We start from the raw sequence: 20359 nt of genomic DNA on the forward strand, positions 1-20359 counted from the left end.
TTGAGTTTTATTACTTATGCTGTATACAGAAAGACTGGTAATTGTGGATTTATTTTATATCCTGGATACTTAGCTAAAGTTCCTCCCCCCCTTAAATCCTTCACTTCCATCTTTGAATCAACAGTAAGGACTAGGAAGTGGGGGTGAAGTGACCTGTACTGGGTCATCCAGCTAGGAATTGTCTTGAGAACCTCTCCTCTAGGCTAGGTCTTTCTCCTCTGAGCTGTTTAGCTGCTGCCCCTTTGCTCAAGTTTTTAATTATTTAAATAAATTTTTATTTGAATCTCTAGGATTTTTGTAAGTAGACCATTATTATCAATTCATATTTTCTCAATCTACCCCAGCCTTAAAGATGAAGTTGGTGTGGAGGGGAAAGGAGGGGAGACAGGAAAGCTTGATGTTAGGAATGGGGAATATTTCATCACTCCCTGGAATCAAGATTCGACATTTTGCACATTTCAGTTCTGATGGCTCTTAATATTGTTTTCCTTCATATTATTGTAGTTATTCTGAATTAGAGAACCACAAAATTTCAAGTTGTAATAGCCATCAAGTCCAACTACCAAAAGTAGCCTCTACAATGAAAGGCCCAAAAAGTGGCTGCCTCTTCTCTGTGTGAAGACCTCCAGCCTAGGGGAAAATTGTCTTTTTCCTTACTTCAAACCCAAGTTTGAGTATTTAAAGTATTCCTGGATTCTCCACTGAGGCTAAACAGACCAAGGATCCTTCTAATATCTAGTGAGCATGCTCCCTGGGATTGTATAATCTTGCTCCCTCTTGGTTCTCCTCCCCAGCTGAGGAGTCAGGACCCTTTGGTGCATCTCCATCCAGCTCATGCCTCCTTAGTCCAGGACCCCTTTCCGTGTTTAATCCTCTTTATCTCTTGGGGAGCTCCTGTGGCTTCAGAGATCTCTTTGTTAAATCCAGACCCATATCACCTTCTGCCTGGACATTTCCCCCCAGATTTAGGCAACTGAATTTAGCATGTCCCTGGACAAAATTCCTGATCTTATCCCTGACCATCCATCATTTATTACGCACTAATTGCATAGCAATCACTGTGCAAACCTTCTTCCCCTCCACCACCATGCTGGGAATTCACTCTCTCCTCATCTCCACCCCTGAGAATGCCCAGGCTCCTTTAGGATTTAGCTTAAGGAGCCACCAGGCCTGGACATGAGTCTTCCTACTTTCCCAGACCTTGGGCAAAGAGCTTTGCTTCTCTGGATCTCAGTTTACTCGTCTGTAAAAGGGGGTAGGGAGGTCCTTCTAGTTCTGACTAACTGTTCATTAAAAGGGAACATCCCACCTTTTTTTTATTGAAAGTTTTTATTTGATTAATTTAGAATATTTTTCCATGTTTTCATGATTCATGCTCTTTCCTTTCACCTCCTCCCCCCCCCCCCCCGATTCCCCATAGCTGACACGTAATTCCACTGGGTTTTACATGTGTCATTGATCAAGACCTATTTCCATATTACCAATAGGTAATTGCAGGAGGGTGATTGTTTAGAATCTATATCCCCAATAATATCCCCATTGACCTAGGTGATCAAGCAGTTGTTTTTCTGTGTTTCTACTCGCATAGTTCTTCCTCTGGATGTGGATAGCATTCTTTCTCACAAGTCCCTCAGAATTATTCTGGATCATTACATTGCTGTTAGTAGAGAAGTCCATTACATTTGATTGTACCACAGTGTATCTGTCTCTGTTTATAATGTTCTCCTGGTTCTGCTCCTTTCACTCTGCATCACTTCCTGGAGGTTGTTCCAGTTCACATTCTCCTGGATCTTATATTTCCAACATAACTGAGTCCTTCACGGTCCCTCATTTCCCACTATTGCCCCTTCCTGATCCTGCTTATTTTCACTCAGCATCAATTCATATAGGCCTCAAGAGAGTTATTTTCAATGCTCCTAGCATAGCATACTACCTGGGACAAAGGTGTGGACAGAATCTTCAGGTGTGAAGGGAGGGACACAAGAAAGAAATTAATTGACTGTTTTACCTGTTACAAACCCAAAATCTTTGGATGTAGCCTCAGTGTACAGAAATGTAACCTATGGCTCCTGGTTTCTCTCTGCTTTTAACCTCTTACCTCTTTAGTGAGAAGGCCATAGCACTTCTCTCTCTCCTTCTTTCTCTTTCTCTCTCCCTCTCTTCCTTGCTGGGGGGTGGTGGGCAGACAGGCACAGAGAGAGAAGGAAGGAAGTGAAATAACAATATTAATTTGGAGGGGATTAGGATGGAAAACACAGGGATTAACATGTAAATATTTTGCTTTTATTCAATGGAGAGGAGATGTTTGGGAAAGGAGGGAGAAAGTGAAGGAGTTCTTACAACTTAATTCCTTAGTTTAAAATTCCTAACTAATAATCCTATCTTATCTTATCCTAAACTCTTAAGGACCAGTCCAACAGAAAATTCATCAAGCTTACATATAGTCTTTTGGCAAGTAGAGGCTGAAAACCAGATGAGGAGTCCTAGATGGTCTAGAGAATGATTGGAGCTCCCAATCTTTCCCTTGGTCCACCCAATGGTAATTGGGACACTCCTATCCACTCTTGTCCAGAGGACTGCTTGCAGGATGATCCAGAGATGTCCACAGGAGCACAGATCAGCAACCTCCAGCTTCTCTCTCAGCTACAAAACCCCCAAGTCAAGTAAACTGTCTCTCTAACGGTTTGGAACTTTTCCCCTGCCAGCTGTGGGGATTCTGCTTGTCAATCATTCTTATGCACTGAGCATTACTTCCCATTGCAACAGAAGGAAGGAAGGAAGAAAGCCTAACCTAACCTAGCCTGGCCAATACTTTTGTCTATTTTATTTGTTTTTTCAAAGTACCAGCTTTTAGTCTTATTTATTAATTCAATAGTCCTTTTACTTTCAATTTGATTAATTTCTCCTTTAATTTTTATGATGTCTTAATTTAGTTTTCATCTGGGGGGTTTAAATTTGTTCTCTTTCTAGTTTTTTTAATTTGCATGCCCAGTTCATTGACCTTTGCCCTCCCTAATTTGTTAATATATGCACTCAAATATATAATTTTTCCCCTGATTAATGCTTTGGCTGCATCTCATAGATTTTGAAAGAAAGTCTCCTCATTGTCATTTTCTTCAATGAAATTATTAATTATTTATATGATTTGTTTGTTAACTGATTTTGGAGAATCCTATTATTTAATTTCCAATTAATTTTTGATTTGCCTTTCCTTGTACCCATAGTAATTATTATTCTTATTGCATTATGATCTGAAAAGGTTGCATTTATTATTTCTGCTCTTTGGTACTTGTTTGCCATGTTTCTGTGGTCAGTCTTTGTCAATGAACCATGTGCTGTGAAGAAGAAAGTATATTCCTTTTGGTCCCTATTTATTTTTCTCCACATATCTATTAACTGATTTTTCTAAGATTTTTATTCACATCTCTTACCTTTATATTTTGGGTTGATTCATCTAGATTTGATAGAGGTAGGTTCAGGACTCCCACTTGTATAGTTTCACTATCTATTTCCTCATTCAACTACACTAATTTCTCCTATAGAAATTTGGATTCTATAGCATTTGGTGCATACATATTGATTACTGATATTTCCTCATTGTCTATACTGCCTTTTATCACGATGTAATTACCTTCCGTATCTCTTTTAATGAGATCTATTTTTACTTTGGGTTTGTGAGATATCATGATTGTGACTCCTACCTTCTTTTTCTCAGTTAAAGCCCAAAAGATTTTGCTCTAGCCTTTAACCTTTACCCTGTTTGTGTCTACCTGACTCATGTGTGTTTCTTGTAGACAACATGTGGTAGGATTTTTGGTTTCTAATCCACTCTATTTGCTTTTGTTTTATGGGTGAGTTCATCCCATTCACATTCAGAGTTATGATTAACCCCTGTGTATTCCCCAACATTTTGATATCTTTTCCTAGTTCTGCCCTAGAACTTCTTTCTTTCTTCTTTCTTCCTTTCTTTTCTTCTTTCGCTATTTCCTTTTAAGTCAGTGGTTTGCTTTTAATCAGTCCCCCAATCTCCACCCTTATTTTACTTCCATTTTAGTTCCCTTCTTATTTTTTTTAGGGTCTATTAAATATCTCCCCTCTCTCCCACCCCCCCACCCCTCCCATCTCTTTCCCTCCCTTTTATACTCCCCACCTAACTTCCTCCCTTGGTTTTTCCCTTCTAACTTTCCCTGTAGGGCAAGATAGAATTTGATACCCCAATGCGTCTACCTGCTCTTCCCTCTCAGAATTGATTCCACTGAGAGTAAAGTTTGAGTATAACCTATTAACACTTATCTTCTTCTCCTTATAATAGTATTCTTCCCCTCCACCTCTTTGTGTGGTATAGATCAGCCTATTTATCTTATTCCTTCAACTTTCTCTTGGTGCCATCTTCGATCTCCTCCGCTTTCTTTTTTGCATATCATCTTAGACCATATACTGCCCCAACTTCTATCTATGAATAATTCTTCTAATTACTAGAATAGTGAGTACAGTTTTTGAGAGTTACAAATAACATTTTTCCATATAGGAATATAAACAATTTGATCTTATTGAAGTCTTTTAAGAAGAAAATTTTAAAAACACTTTTTTCTTTTCCCTCTCTATTTCCCTTTTTATATTTCTCTTGATTTTTGTGTTTGCATATCAAACTTTCATCTGAGTTATGGTCTTTTCTTTACAAATACTTGGAAATCTCCTATTTTGTTAAATGTCAATACTTTCCCATATAAGTATTTTGTCAGTTTTGATGGGTAGGTGCTCCTTGGTTGAAGACCCAATTCTCTTTCCTTTCTGAATGTCATGTTCCAAGTCTTGCGGTCCTTTTAAAATATTTTTCCTTTGCTTGGAAGTTCTTGAATTTGGCAATTACATTCCTCTGAGTTGTCTTTTGAGGATTTAATGTACAAGGTGATCTATGGACTCTTTCAATGTCTATTTTGCCCTCTTGTTCAAGAACACCAGGGCAGTTTTCTTATAGTATGTTGTCAAGGTTTCTGTTTATTTCTGGGTTCTCAGGTAGACCAATGCTTCTCAAATTATCTCTTCTAGGTTGGTTTTCATGGTCAGTCATTCTGTCAGTGAGATATTTCATGTTTCCTTCTATTTTGTCATTCTTTTGACTTTGCTTTATTAATCCTTGCTGTCTTCATTGGCTTCTAATTGTCCAGTTCTGGTCTTTAAAGACTGGTGTTCCACTATAATCTTTTGATTTTCCTTTTTGGTTTGGTCTATCCTGCTTTTCATGTCTTTTATCTTTTTAATTTTGGGCTCCAATTTATTTATCATTTCATTTGATTTCTGAGCTTCTTTCTCTAATTGGGAGTTCCTGTCTTTTAAACAATTATTTTCTTTTTGAACTATTTCCCACTTTTCTTGCCAAAAGTCTTCCATCTTTCTCATAATCTCATATTTAAATTCTTCAAGAGCTTGCAGCCAATTTCCTTTTTTTTTTGAAAGTTTGGATGCGTTTACTTGTTTGTCATCTTCTGCTGTTTCCTCTATAGTCTATAGACTCTATAGAGTTTTTTCTCCATAAAAATTATCCAGGATTAGTGCCTTTCTCTTGTTCTTCTTGGTGATTGAAGGTTGTATTTCCTAGACATTGCTGGCCATCACTATGCTGGTTTTTCCTTCCCTTTCCAGTCAGAAGCCTGAGCAAGGAGAGCAGGCTCTCTATGTATGGAGCTAAGGAGCGAGATTTTTGCCTGAGGCCACCTTTCCAGTGATCGTGGCTTTTAATATGTGCGTGCCACCCCTCTCTGCTCTATGTCTGTACCCAAGGTTCGCACTCTTCAGCCTGTGGGGGTCTCAAGTCTAGCTGCTCACAGGGGGTAAATCCCTGTTGCCATGTACCTAGAGATTGCCCCTTGCTCACTTTGATTCTGGTGTTGGCTCTGACTCTGGCACTCTTTGTGGGGTGGGGGAGGTTTGATCAGCTCGCATTTTGATGGGAGCTATTTCATCCTCTTATACTGTGGAAATGCCCAAATCCTGCCTACCTTCAATGCTTTGCCCTACTGTGAAGACCATTCATTTATCTGAACTTGTTTTCTTTGGCCTTTTGAGATAGTCTATATCGGTCAGTGGTGAGGAGAGGAAGAGTCCTACTTCTACTCAGCAGCCATCTTAACCCAGAGAATTCCCACCTTGAAGCACACAGCCTCAAGGTCACTGTCTCACTCTTTGCTCCCTGCTGTGACAAGGGGCCTTGCTGCTCCCCGACTCCCCTCTGTTCCAGAGTTGTCTCTGGGATCAGGTCAGCTCTGTTATTGTTCCCCGATTGAGTGTGTGTATGCTCTCTTCTGCCCTCCCCCGTTACCTCCCAGTGTCAGAAGTGCAGGGCCCCTCTCCCCTGGAATAGGCAGAGGATGCCTCTGCCTTTGTGTTTCTCACCCAGTGCCTAGCATCAGCTCTCTGAGAGCATGGGGTGTGAGTAGGTGGCTCACTCCCATTGGCATTGCTCCCTCTGCTCAGACCCCCCTGGGAGTGTTTGGCCCAGAGCTGGATGTCGTGGGGCATGGGCAAACAGCATGCCCAGAGCTGGAGCTTCAATAAGGAACTTCTACTTATTGTCTCCATGAAATGTTCCATATCTGGACCTCTGAGCGAGGTGTAAAGTAGCCTTTGGTGCAGTACCCCATTTCTCTTGTAGTCCTGACCCTTCGCACCCTGCAGAGACTGCCGCTGGACTGACCATCTGGCTTGATCACTCCTCTTCTTCCTCTGCCAGATTGAAGATGAGACCGACTGTAAGATTCTCGAAGGACATTTTGTTTCTCCTATGGCTCATCATGTCCCTGATCTCATGCCAATTGAATCAGTTATTGCCAGGTAAGAGAGTTCCATTGTGCTTGCATGCAATTGCCATGTCTTTAATAATCTGTTTAGTAAGCAGAGAGAGGCAGAGTACCATTTAAGCATATGCACTAACTTCAAATAGGCCAACATGTGGGCAAGGGAGAGGGCCTCAAGGGAACTACTTTCCTGAATGGAGAAGCAATTTGTAACCAGCACAGGTTAAGTTTCTGAAGTGAAACCTTGCATTCCAATTCCTCCTGCAGCCCTAGTCCTTCTTTTTATTCATTTGCTTCATTATTCATTATGTAATTAGAAAGGCCTGCCTGACCTTGGCGGAATTATCCTCATCTTACTTTAATATGTTAATGGTGCTTCACAATCTCTTTAAGAACTTGTATTTTTACAGCAGTTTTTAAGGTTTACAAAGTTCTGCATTTTAGTTGTCAGTCAAGAAAGATTTCTGCATCTTTTCTCCATGAAGCTCATCTCTCCTTTCCTGTAAATGCTGTTCCTGTGGCTTTGGAGCCGTTTAGTGGCTAGAGAAAGAGAGGATGCTTCTCCTGCTGTAGCTTCTGCCCTCTAAAATGGACACAGCCATGGCATAGCGCAGCAAAAAGGGTTCCAGAAACCACAGGTTTTCACATTCAGAAGATGAACTGTCAAAGTTGAGGTGTTTCAATATTCCATATCATTTTTATTCTACTTCAAAGGAGACTTGGGGATTCTCTGGGCCATCACATGCCTCCATTTCCATTAAAAATTGAAAACTGTAACTGGCTCTTTGTCCATTTAAGGTCTTAATTATGGGTACTTGATGGTACACAAGTAAAAGTAAATGAGACATCTGTTCTTTTAGGTATTCTTTTTTTTTAATTAACCATTTTTTAAAGTTCATTTATTTAATTAATTTGGAGTGTTTTTCTATGGTTATATGATTCATGTTCTTTCCCTCCACTTCTCCCAGCCCCCCTCCCTTGGCCAATGAGGAATTCCACTGGGTTTTACATGTGTCATTGATAAAAATTAGGTATGCTTTTGATAATCTGTGTTTTACTTCTTTGGACTCAAATACTTCTGAGTGAACCCTACAAGGGTCTTGGGAAGCCACCTCAGCTTAATGGTTGACTAGGAGAATGTAACATTTGCAAAAGAATGAGTGTGAGAAAAAAGTGAGTGAAAAAAGTGAAAAAAGTAAGGCAGGCTTACATGTTTTGTTTGTAGGGAAATGACATTCTAACCTTTTTTTGTCTTGCACATTGGTAGAACAAAACTTACTTGAAATGTCATGGTTCACTTGTAGAATTGATATCAAATTGCTTGCCCTTTTGAGGTGGGGTGGGCCAGGTGGTAAAGAAAACTTGAAACTCAAAATGTTTTAAAATGAATGTTTTAAATGTTTTTACATGTAACTGGGGAATATTTAGCAAAATAAAATGTATAATGCAGTAAGTATTCTCAATATCATGGGTCCCCAGAAAACCTTGATTCAATGGGGCTCCCATTATTAGAAAGTAGCAATAAGGGACTTCCAGGTAAGCATGGTGGCAATCAAGAGGTGAGTTGCTTCCTCTCCCCAGCACCCAACGAAATAGACTACCTCAAGAGATCCTAAAAACCATCTTCAGAAGAACGGAGGGACTCTGCAGTAGGGTGTAGCATTGAAGGTATGTGGGGATTGAGCATTTCCACTCTGTAAGAAGGAAAAAAGCTCGCAACCAAAGTGAGCCAATCTAATCTTCCCCACCTCACCTAGTCAGAATTGGTACTCACCAGAAACAGTGAGAGAGCAAAAGACACCTCTAGAGTGAGCAAGGGGCACTCCATGGTCCTTGGGAGCTGATTAGGACTGCCAGGGACGTACCCCTGAGAGCAGTTACACAGGAAACCTCTGCACACTGGAGAGAGCGCAGACGGTGGGTGCTCTAGCGAACAGCGGAGGCTGCGGTGATTTGAGAGCTTGCCTCAGGCAAAAGCCTCGCTCCTTAACTCCACAAACAAAGAAACTGCCCATCCCACTCAGATTTCTGACTAAAGAGGAAAGGGAAAACCACCAAAAGCATGGCTCATTGTGCCCAAAACCAACCCTCCAAGAAAAATCAGAAGATAGTCACTCTTGAAAATTTTTTACAGAGGGAAAACCCAGCCTACAGAAGAAAAAGAGGATGAAAATCAAACAAAATCAAAACCTTCACACACAAAAAATGGAAATTGTCCAAAAGCTCTGGAAGAATTGAAATTGGAGCTTATCCAAAAGATGGAAACCTTCTGGCAAGAAAAATGGGAATTAATTCAAAGAGAGATCAACAGTCTAAGGGACAAGAACTCCCGATTAGAGAAACAGCTGGAAGCCACAAAAAGCAGGGCAGACCAAACTGAAAAGGAAAACCAGTCTTTAAAGACCAGAATTAGGGAACTGGAAGACAACGATCTTGCAAAACAGCAAGAATTAATAAAGCAAAGTCCAAAGACTGACAAAATAGAATAAAACATAAAATACCTCACTGACAAGATGACAGGTCAGGAAAAGAGAGGAAGGAGAGACAATTTGAGAATATTTGGTCTACTTGAAAAACCAGAAATAAACAGAAATCTTGACACCATACTACAAGAAAGAAGAAAATTGCTCTGCAGTTCTTGAACAAGGGGGCAAAATAGACATTAAACGAGTTCATAGAACACCCTCTAAACTAAATCCCCAAAAGACAACTCCCAGGAATGTAATTGCCAAATTCAAGAGCTTCCAACCTGTGGAGAAAGTTTTATAAGAAGCCAAAAGGAGATAATTCAGATATCAAGGAGCACCAATCAGGATCACACAAGACCTGACAGCTTCCACACTAAAAGACCACAAGGCCTGTATCACAATATTCAGAAAGGCAAGAGAACTGGGTCTTCAACCAAGAATCACCTCTCCATCAAAACTGACTATATACTTCCAGGGGAAAGTATGGGCATTCAACAAAATACAAGATTTCCAAATATTTGTAAAGAAAAGACCAGAACTCATTAGAAAGTTGATATCCAAACCCAAAGAATAAGAGAAACATGAAATGGTAAATATGAAAGAAAGGGAAAAGGAGAAAACTTTTTTTTTATTCAAAGTTTCTTCTATAAGGGCTACAATTAGATCAAATTATATATATTAATATATTGGGGGAAATGTTATTTGTAACTCTCAAAAATTGTACTCATTATTAGAGTAATTAGAAGAATCATACATAGGGAAAGATTGGGGCATTAAGATGATATGGAAAAAAAACAACATAAAAAGGGGGGGGATCGATGATGGTACCAAGAGATACTTGAAGAAATAGAAATAAATAGAATAATCTTTCCCATATAAAGATACACATGGGAAGGAGAGGGGAAGAATATTCTTATAAGAAGGAGAGGAAGAGATTGCTAATAGGTAATACTTAAACCTTACTCTCAGTGAAATCAACTCTGAGAGGGAAGAGCATCTAGATCCATTGGGATCTTGAACTCTATCTTATCCAACAGGGTAAGGGAGAAGAGAAAACTAAGGGGGGAGGGAAATTAACAGACCCTAAAAAAAAAACCCAAAACAACAAAAAGGGATAAAAAAAGGGAGGGGGACAGAAACATAAGCATATCAAGGGAGGGGATTATGGGGACTGATTAAAAGTAAACCACTGGTTTAAAAGGATATAGCATAAGAAGAAAGGTCAGAACTAGGGGAGGATATCAGAATGCTAGGGAATTCACAAGTGACAAACCTAACTTTGAACGTGAATGGGATGGACTCATCCATAAAACGTAGACAAATAGTAGAGTGGATTAGAATCCAGAATCCTATCATGTTGTCTACAAGAAACACACCTGAGGTGGGTAGATACTCACAAGGTCAAAATTAAAGGTTGGAGTAAGACCTATTGGGCCTCAACTGACAGAAAGAAGGCAGGAGTTGCAATCGTGACATCTGACAAAGCCAAAGCAAATACAGACCTGATTAAAAGGGATAGGGAAGGTAAATACATCCTGATAAAAGGGAGTATAGATAATGAGGAAATATCACCAATCGACATGTATGCACCAAATGGTATAGCACCCAAATTTCTAATGGAGACAACTAGTAGAATTGAAAGAGGAAATAGATAGTAAAACTATACTAGTGGGAAACCTGAACCTACCACTATCAAATTTAGATAAATCAAATGAAAAACTAAATAAGAAAGAGATAAAAGATGTGAATGAAATCTTGGAAAAATTAGAGTTAGTAGATATAAGGAGAAAAATAAATAGGGACAAAAAGGAATAAACCTTCTTTTCAGTAGCACATGGCACATTCACCAAGATGGACCATACCCTAGGTAATAAAAACATGGCATACAAATGCAGAAAAGCAGAAATAATAAATCCATCCTTTCCAGATCATAAGGCAATAAAAATAATGATCAGTAAGGGTACATGGAGAGCCAAATCAAAAATTAATTGGAAATTAAATATGAATCTCCAAAATCGACTACTCAGAGAACAAATCATAGAAAGAATAACTTCATTGAAGAAAATGACAATGATGAGACATCCTTTCAAACTATGGGATGCAGCCAAAGCAGCACTCGGGGTGAAATCTATGTCCTTGATTTCATATATTAACAAATTAGGGAGCGCAGAGGGCAATGAATTGGACATGCAAATCAAAAAACTTGAAAGCGCACAAATTAAAAACTCCCAAAAGAAAACCAAATTAAAGATCCTAAAAATTAAGGGAGAAATTAATAAAATTGAAAGTGATAGAACTATTGTACTAATTTAGTCTTATTTAAGACTAGAAGCTGGTATTTTGAAAAAAAAAACAAAATAGAAAATATTGGTCAATTTAATAAAAAAGAGGAAAGAAGAAAATCAAATTAAAAGTATCAGGGATGGACAGGGAGAACTCACCTCCAATGAAGAGGAAATTAAGGCAATCATTAAAAACTATTTTGCCCAATTATATGGCAACACATATGCCAATCTAGGTGATATGGATGAATATTTACAAAAATATAAATTGCCTAGATCAACAGAAGAAGAAATAGAATTCTTAAATAATCCCATATCAGAAAAAGAAATTGAACCGGCCATCAAAGAACTCCCCAAGAAAAAATCCCCAGGGCCTCATGGATTCACATGGGAATTCTATCAACTATTCAAAGAACGCCTAATCCCAATACTATACAATTTGACACAATAAGCAAAGAGGGAGTTGTATCAAATTCCTTTCATGACACAAATATGGTACTGGTTCCTAAGCCAGGCAGGCCAAAAACGGAGAAAGAAAACTAAGCCCAATTTCCTTAATGAACAAAAATCTTAAACAGGATACTAGCAAAAAGACTCCAGCAAGTGATGACAAGGTTTATTCGCTATGATCAGGTGGGATTTATATCAGGAATGCAAGGATGGTTCAATCTCAGGAAAACCATCCACAGAATTGACCATATCAACAAGCAAACCAACAAAAATCACATGATTATCTCAATAGATACAGAAAAAGCCTTTGACAAAATACAACACCCATTCCTATTGAACACACTTGAAAGCATAGGAATAGACGGTTCTTTCCTAAAAATAATAAACAGTATGTATCTAAAACCATCAGCCAACATCATCTGCAATGGGTATAAGCTAGATGCATTCCCAATAAGATCAGGAGTGAAACAAGGATGCCCATTATTACCTTTATTATTCAACATCATTCTAGAAACACTAGCAGTAGCAATTAGAGAAGAAAAAGAAATTGAAGGTATTAAAATTGGCAATGAGGAGACCAAGCTATCACTCTTTGTGATGGTGTACTTAAAGAATCCTAGAGAATCAACTAAAAAGCTAGTGGAAATAATCAACAACTTTAGCAAAGCAGCAGGATACAAAATAAACCCACATAAGTCATCAGCATTTCTATATATCTCTAACTTCTCAGCAGCAGGAATTAGAAAGAGAAATTCCATTTAAAATCAGACTAGACAATATAAAATACTTGGGAATCTATCTGCCGGGACAAACATAGGAACTATATGAACACAACTACAAAACACTCTCCACACAACTAAAACAAGATCTGAACAGTTGGAAAAATACTAACTGCTCATTGGTAGGACGAGCTAATATAATAAAAATGACCATCCTACCCTATCTATTCAGTGCCATACCCATTGAACTTCCAAAAAACTTTTTTTACTGAATTAGAAAAAACTATAACAAAGTTCATTTGGAAGAACAAAAGATCAAGGATATCCAGGGAAATAATGACAAAAAATGCACAGGAAGGAGGCCTTGCAGTCCCAGATCTCAAGCTATACTATAAAGCAGTGGTCATCAAAACAATTTGGTACTGGCTAAGAGACAGAAATGAGGATCAGTGGAATAGTCTTGGGGTAAATGACCACAGCAAGACAATCTATGATAAGCCCAAAGATCCTAGTTTTGGGGACCAAAACCCAGTATTTGATTAAAACTCCTGGTAAAATTGGAAGACATTATGGGAGAGATTAGGTTTGGATCAATTTCTCACACCCTATACCAAGAGAAACTCAGAATGGGTGAATGACCTGAATATAAAGAAGGAAACTATAAGCAAATTAGGTGAACACTGAATTGTATACTTGTCAGATCATTGGGAAAGGAAAATTCTTAAAAGCAAGCAAGAGCTAGAAAAAAATCACAAAATGTAAAATCAATTATTTTGACTATATCAAACTAAATACTAATGCATCCAAAATTAGAAGGGTAGCAACAAATTGGGAAATAATCTTCATTACAAAAACCTGACAAATGTCTAATTACTCAAATTTATAAAGAACTAAACCAATTGTCCAAAAAATCAAGCCATTCTCCAATGGATAAATGGGCAAGGGACATGAATAGGCAATTTTCAGTTAAAGAAATCAAAATATTAAAAAGGACATGAAAAAGTGTTCTAAATCTCTATTAATCAGAGAAATGCAAATTAAAACAACTCTGAGGTATCACCTTGTACCTAGCAGATTGGCTAACATGACAGCAAAGGAAAGTAATGAATACTGGAAGGGATGTTGCAAAGTTGGGACATTAACTCATTGCTGGTGGAGTTGTGAATTGATCCAGCCATTCTGGAGGGCAATTTGGAACTATGCCCAAAGGGCGATAAAAGACTGTCTTCCCTTTGGTCCAGCCATAGCACTGCTGGGTTTGTACCCCAAAGAGATAATAAGGAAAAAGACTTGTACAAGAATATTCATAGCTGCGCTCTTTGTGGTGGCAAAAAACTGGAAAACAAGGGGATGCCCTTCAATTGGGGAATGGCTGAACAAATTGTGGTATGTGTTGGTGATGGAATACTATTGTGCTAAAAGGAATAATAAAGTGGAGGAATTCCAGGGAGACTGGAACAACCTCCAGGAAGTGATGCAGAGCCCAGGAGAACACTGTACACAGAGACTGATACATTGTGGTACAATCGAAGGTAATGGACTTCTCCATTAGTGGCAATGCAGTGACCCTGATCCACCTGCAGGGATCTATGAGGAAAAAAAAAACACTGTCCACACGCAGAGGACAGACTGTGGGATTAAAAACACAGAGGAAAGGCAACTGCTTGACTACAGTGGCGTAGTGGATATGATTGGGGCTGTAGATTCTAAATGAACATCCTAGTGCAATTACCAACAACATGGAAATGGGTTCGGATCAGGGACACATGTGATACCCAGTGGAGTCGCATGTCAGCTATAGGAAGGGTAGTGGGAGGGGAGAGAGGAAAAGAAAATGACTTTTGTATCCAATGAATAACGTTTGAAATTGACCAAATAAAAATAATGTTTAAAATAAAAAGAAAAAAGTAGCAATAATATATGAAGTTGGATGTGCTATTTTTTATAATATTTTGATTCTGGTGTTAATGATTTTTGTAGTGTTTTATTTGCACAGCTGTGACAATGGAGATTTTCACACTCCTACCTTACTCTAAATGATGTATTTTTAGGTCTTTGAAAGTTCCAAACTGCAAAAAACATGTATTTTGATTTGTACATAGTAGAACCTCTGTACATTTAATTATGGTGATTTTTTTTTTACTTTTTACTTTTACTTTCCTAGTAAAGTTCTTCTTTTGAGAAGCTTTTTCTTAAACCATTACCTTCTGTCTTAGAATTGATATTAAGTGTCAGAGTAGTGGGGCCTTAGTAGTTGGGATTAAGTGACTTGCTCACAGTCACTCATCCAGGAAATGTCTGAAGCCCCCACCCCACCCACCCCCCGATTTGAACCCAGAACCACCTCCTGTCCCTAGGCCTAGTACTCTTTTCGCTGAGCCACCTCATTACCCCTTGAGTAGTTTTATTACAGCTTAAATAAAAAAGTTCCAATCTAAACGGTCCAGGAGAGAGGGTAAGAATTGCTAGGAAAAGTGGAGAGGCTAAACCAAGAGAAAATATCTGACAAAGGGCCATAACAAAACCAATCCTGGCAATATTGTTGCAAAGAGGCAGATTTAGGGAAAACATCCTAACAATGAGAGCTCACTCAAGTGGTAAATGACACTCCCCCCAAAGTCTCTCAGTGGAGTCTTTAAGGAGAGAAGACTGGTTAATCACTTGTGGGGGAATGTGTATAATCATAGTGGCTGTCTTCTGTAGGGTGGAAGGGCTAGATGAGCCTAATGTTTGAGCTAGAGTTCTTGTTCAGGCTTGGGTTTGGCATTTGCCTTTCTAACCCCTAGTGCCTACACAAAGTAAGTGCTTTGTTTCCTGATTATCTGATTGAAAGGCACTTTAGAGGGCAATATTGGACGTGGCCCAACCTGCATATTTGACCAATCTGAAAACTGAGGTCCAAGGACAAGCACATTTAGTGTCAGAGCTGGATTTGAACTTTGAAACTTAACAACTACAAATTTAGTTCCCTTTTCACTGCTCCTCAATGCTCTTTTAGCATGTTGTTAATAGTTTTATGCCTTGGACCAAACAACAGTTCACTTACCCACTTGAATGGGTGATGAGCAGAGAGGCAGAAGTAAAGAACTTGTTAACCACTAAAGCTTTCCATGAGTGAAGTGGGCTGTCTCATGTGACAGTAGCTATTTCTTCATTGAGGATAACTTGTCAGGTCTCAGTCAGACTTAAATGATCTCAGATGTTCTGTGAGGTAGCTGAAAATCCAAAATTTGGCGTTTTATACTTATGAGTGAGTTTTTAGTTTAAGCTATTTCAAATATTGTTCCCCTTGAGAGCACCTTGAGAATTTAACTATAAATTATTTTTTAAATAGGTTTCAATTCATTGTACCCAAAGAATGGAACAACAAATACAGACCAGTGTGTATTCATCTTGCTGGAACGGGAGATCATGTAAGACTTATAAACCCATGAACCCAAATCAATCATTAATTCACTCTACCTAATAAATGTGATATTTTGATCCTTATAAGTATATCATTTTTTTCTTTCCTTAGCATTACTGGAGACGACGAACACTAATGGCCCGTCCAATGATCAAAGAAGCACGAATGGCTTCTTTGTTGTTAGAAAACCCTTATTATATCCTTTTGCAATAACCAGGAAGCTGTTCTTTCTTCATGAGTCTTTAATGGAAGAAAGGAGCATGATAACCTGCCCCTTTTGAACAGATGAACAGTAGGTTAGTTTTTGATTCTGAAGATATTTTTAAAGATCAATGGAGTTTTTTTCTCCCTGAGTAAAAGCTCTTTTATTTTTCAACGATTCATTAGAAAAGTGATGTTAACAATCTTTAGTAGAGTACATTAAAGTTGTTTTTGCTCCCTTTTATATTTTAAGTAATGAAGAAATGACTTTCAACACATGAAATCAGTCTTTAATCACTCTTCTATGTCTCCTTCTGGTTCACTTTCTTTTCTATATGATCATGTACCCTATTTTTCTGGTTCTGCTTTCTTAGTATTCCATTAAGGTGTAAGTTATATTATATGAAAAGAAGTCCTTAACTCCCACTCTGGCTTTTTTTAATTTAATTTTTAAATTTTCCCCCATGGTTACATAATTCTTGTTTTCTCGTTCCTCTTTTCCCTCCCCCCTCCTGGAGGTGAGAAGTAATTTTACTGGGTTAATCTGTTATTTTTTGATTAGTGTATTTAACATTTTAAAAAATGCTGACAGGATTTCATGATCCAGATGCACATATTATCAGAATTTGTTCTAAACCATATCTAGATGAAGTTTGACCAACTCTTAACTTTAATAAAATTGAGTTGAGGAAACTCAGAGCTTCTGGACAGCGACAAAGAAGCATTGATGCCTAAATTTAAATTAATTCTTGGTCCTTAGTAGATGAGCCACTTTGCTTTGGGGCCTATTCATTAGGGCATTGAGTTTATTTAAAACTTTTTTTAGCTTTTTCTTTGACATACATTCTTAAATGGCTGTAGGAAACCCAAAGATCAAGTGTAAGTATAATGTTTATTTTTGTTGCTCTATGTTCATTTTCATTGATCTTAAAAATGTCTTACTACAAGATTGCATGATTTTTAAAAATCACTACAAAATTTGCTTGATTTAAAAAAAACTCTAGCAAATTATTATAGTTAGTGAAGAACAGGAGAGGGATTTGAAATCTTTTTGCCACAAATAACAGGGCAAAGAGACATTGCAATACATTTTTTCATTTTATAAAACAGTAATTTGCCCTTCATGTTATCGGTAGTGAGAATTTCTGAATAAATGAGTGAATGAAAAAAGCATGTCTTAACAGAAATTTCTATTTCCAGGCACTGTGAAGTACATATCCAAGTAGCTTATGTTTTCTTTAGGAAAAACAGCATATATAAATAGTAGTGGCCAGAAAGCAGTGTTTCGAATGGGAAAGTCATCCGAATGGGTGGTGATTAATTAATTACTCTTGTTAGTGATGAATTTTTACATCAAATTTCAATTTCGTCATTAAAAGAGTATGTGAAAATGAACGCATTAAAAGTTGAAGAGTTTATATTCTGTGGAACACAATAGAGGATTTCAAGCATTGAAAGTGGAAATCAGTATATCAGGTGAATTCTTTTTACACTGGAATCTTCCCATCCTGTAAACGTAATCACAAGATTGGGAATTTGGCCGTTAGTCTCTTGTTGGTCCATCTTGGACTCAGTCCATGGGGTTTTGGCCATAGATATGCCAGAAAGACACTTTTGTATTGGCAGAGAACCAAGGACTTCTTGATACTTCAGGGTATATCTCTGTATGAGTTTGACTTTTAAATAAATCAGGTCAAAAGATGACATGTAAGGGATCATTTAAAATGTAAGCTCTTGGCTTCCCCAGAGCCAGAGCTTACTCTGTTCCTGTTCAAGATCCAACAAAAAGTGAGAACTTACATTGTTCTCTTACTGAAAAAAAACATTTGATCTGACACGTCCATTCTACCAGAGCTGTTCTTTATGAAAAGCTAATGCCACAGGCAGCAATCAAACCCTTGGTATTCTGGCTACGAAGACAACTCTGTCTGCAATCCCAGCCTGTGATAATAGCAATAGCTAACATAGAGCACTTGAAGGTTTGCAGAGCCTTTTACATATATTATCTCATTTGATTAATTAAGAAGATTTAATTAGTGAATTGCTATATTTAGAAATGTAATTTTGTGAAATAAGCCCATTCTTCTCTCTTTCTCTCTCTTTTTGAGAATAGAAGGTCAAGCTTGAAAAATGTGTCTGACCTCTTTGTGATGGGAGGGGCTCTTGTTCTAGAGTCTGCAGCTCTCTTGCATTGGCTAGAGAGGGAGGGTTATGGACCTCTGGGGATGACTGGAATATCCATGGGAGGACATGTAAGCTTTTATGTTGTTTTCATTTGTTTCATTCTGTTACAAACTTAATGACCTTATTCAACTGATAACTGATTAAGTAAAGCTAGGCTTAACTTTATACTAAGAAGAGTCCCTTTGAAGTACGGTCTTTTCTTATTCCCCAAAGGAAATTTGATACTACTTTATAACATAGGGGACAGCCAGGTGGCTTGAAAGCCCGACCTAGAGACAGAAGATCCTAGTGGCCTCAGACACCTCCTCACTGTGTGACCCTGGGCAAGTCCCTTCACCCCCATTGCCTAGCCCGTACTACTCTTTTGTCTTGGAACCAATACACAATATTGATTCTAAGGTGGAAGTTAAGAGTTATTTTAAAAGAAAAAAGTTCAATATAGCTAATAGGATTAGAAAACATTGTATATGTTAAAATGCTTAGAGGGAAACTGACCTCGGGCTAACATTTAGGGTGAAAATTTCTTCTAGAAAAACTAGGTTTTAGCATCAGAAAATGGTCACCAACTATATTACTAACCTTAGAGTAAAGAAAATTTCTCTATAAATGGTTCTTGATATATTCAGTCAGAGGGAAACTGTGATTTGCATGGGGAGAGGAAGGATTCAGAGAGATGAAATTAGATACTAATTGTTTTTAGATGATGAAATGTCTTTAGAGCTCTGGATTGGAGCACATTAGCAGGTACGAACTCTAAAGTCAAATGTAAGCAATGAAATGATAACCGTTAAGTGGAAAAGAATTGGTGTTCTTGAATACTACCGGGCACTGCCTGTGTTCGCGTGCATCAGTGAAACCCTGGCCTAGGAATCAAGAAACCTCCTCTTCCCTTGACTCATCCACACACTGAGCCTCTAGGGAGCCAGTCCTTCAGCTTCTTTATTAGCTTCATTTCCTGCAATGTAACAGTGGATTCCTTAGAAATATTTATAGCACCTGCTTGACTGGGCTATTGCAAGACTCAAATGAGATAATACATGGACAAATGCTTTGAACAAATAAAGCATTCGATGGCGTGAAGACTCAAAATCATTTACACCAAGCATGAGAAACCATTTTATGAGATTATTTTGCCAAGAACATACATGGAAAAACGGTTAAAAATAACCCAAATGTAGAGTGTAGCGTCCATTTAAATTTCACTCAAAATGAAACCACCCCAAAGTTAGAGAAGTCCATTTCCTTTCCCCCTGTGGTTCCATTAGATTGCAGGTGGAGAAGGCTGTGGCTACAGTGTTGGATATGGAGGCAAGGAGGCTCCATTTATATCCCTCTTTAGAGATAAACTTACTCATGCTGCTGTGTGACCCTCAGCAAGCGGCATAGCCTGTGTCCTCATCTTTAAAAGAGGGATGATGATAACCAGCATCTGATTCGCGGGGTTGTCAGTGTGAGCTGTTAAAATGACTCTGAGGCATGGTGAAATAGTGCCATCCAGCACCTCTCAGTAACGATTTTAATGGCAAGGCCAGGCGGTATCTTTAAAATGGTACAGGTATGATACTTGCAGTCAGAGCAGAGCTATAGCAAGACTGAGGTCATTTGTTAACAGTATATGGAAAGTATAAGGCTAACCTCTCTGAATGGAAGGACAAATGGCTTACTTTGCTTTCTCCCAAAAAGGAAAAGGGGTCCTTAGAACAACAAATCGATGTGATCAAGCAAAACTCATGTCTTTCTACATTCACCAAGTCCAAAAAAAAGTCATTCCGCATTATCTCTCTGTCAAGAGGCAGGTCGGCAGTCATCCTCTGTAGTAGGGGGCTGCCTTGCTTTAAAAAGGGACCGAGTTTCA

The 20359-nt window shown here is 38.3% G+C and overlaps 1 protein-coding gene across 1 annotated transcript in view; it reads left to right on the forward strand.

Moving 5' to 3' along the window:
• Nucleotides 1-20359, forward strand: part of ABHD18 (abhydrolase domain containing 18) — a 66948-nt gene that overhangs the window by 23269 nt on the left and 23320 nt on the right. Inside the window, exons 5-9 of the mRNA XM_056803524.1 lie at nt 6731-6831; nt 16048-16126; nt 16231-16315; nt 17172-17199; nt 18434-18572. Coding sequence (XP_056659502.1) covers nt 6731-6831; nt 16048-16126; nt 16231-16315; nt 17172-17199; nt 18434-18572 — 432 coding nt within the window. The remainder of the gene's footprint in view (nt 1-6730; nt 6832-16047; nt 16127-16230; nt 16316-17171; nt 17200-18433; nt 18573-20359) is intronic.

The sequence above is a fragment of the Monodelphis domestica genome, chromosome 6, assembly GCF_027887165.1.
Source record: "Monodelphis domestica isolate mMonDom1 chromosome 6, mMonDom1.pri, whole genome shotgun sequence".
NCBI lineage: Eukaryota > Metazoa > Chordata > Mammalia > Didelphimorphia > Didelphidae > Monodelphis > Monodelphis domestica.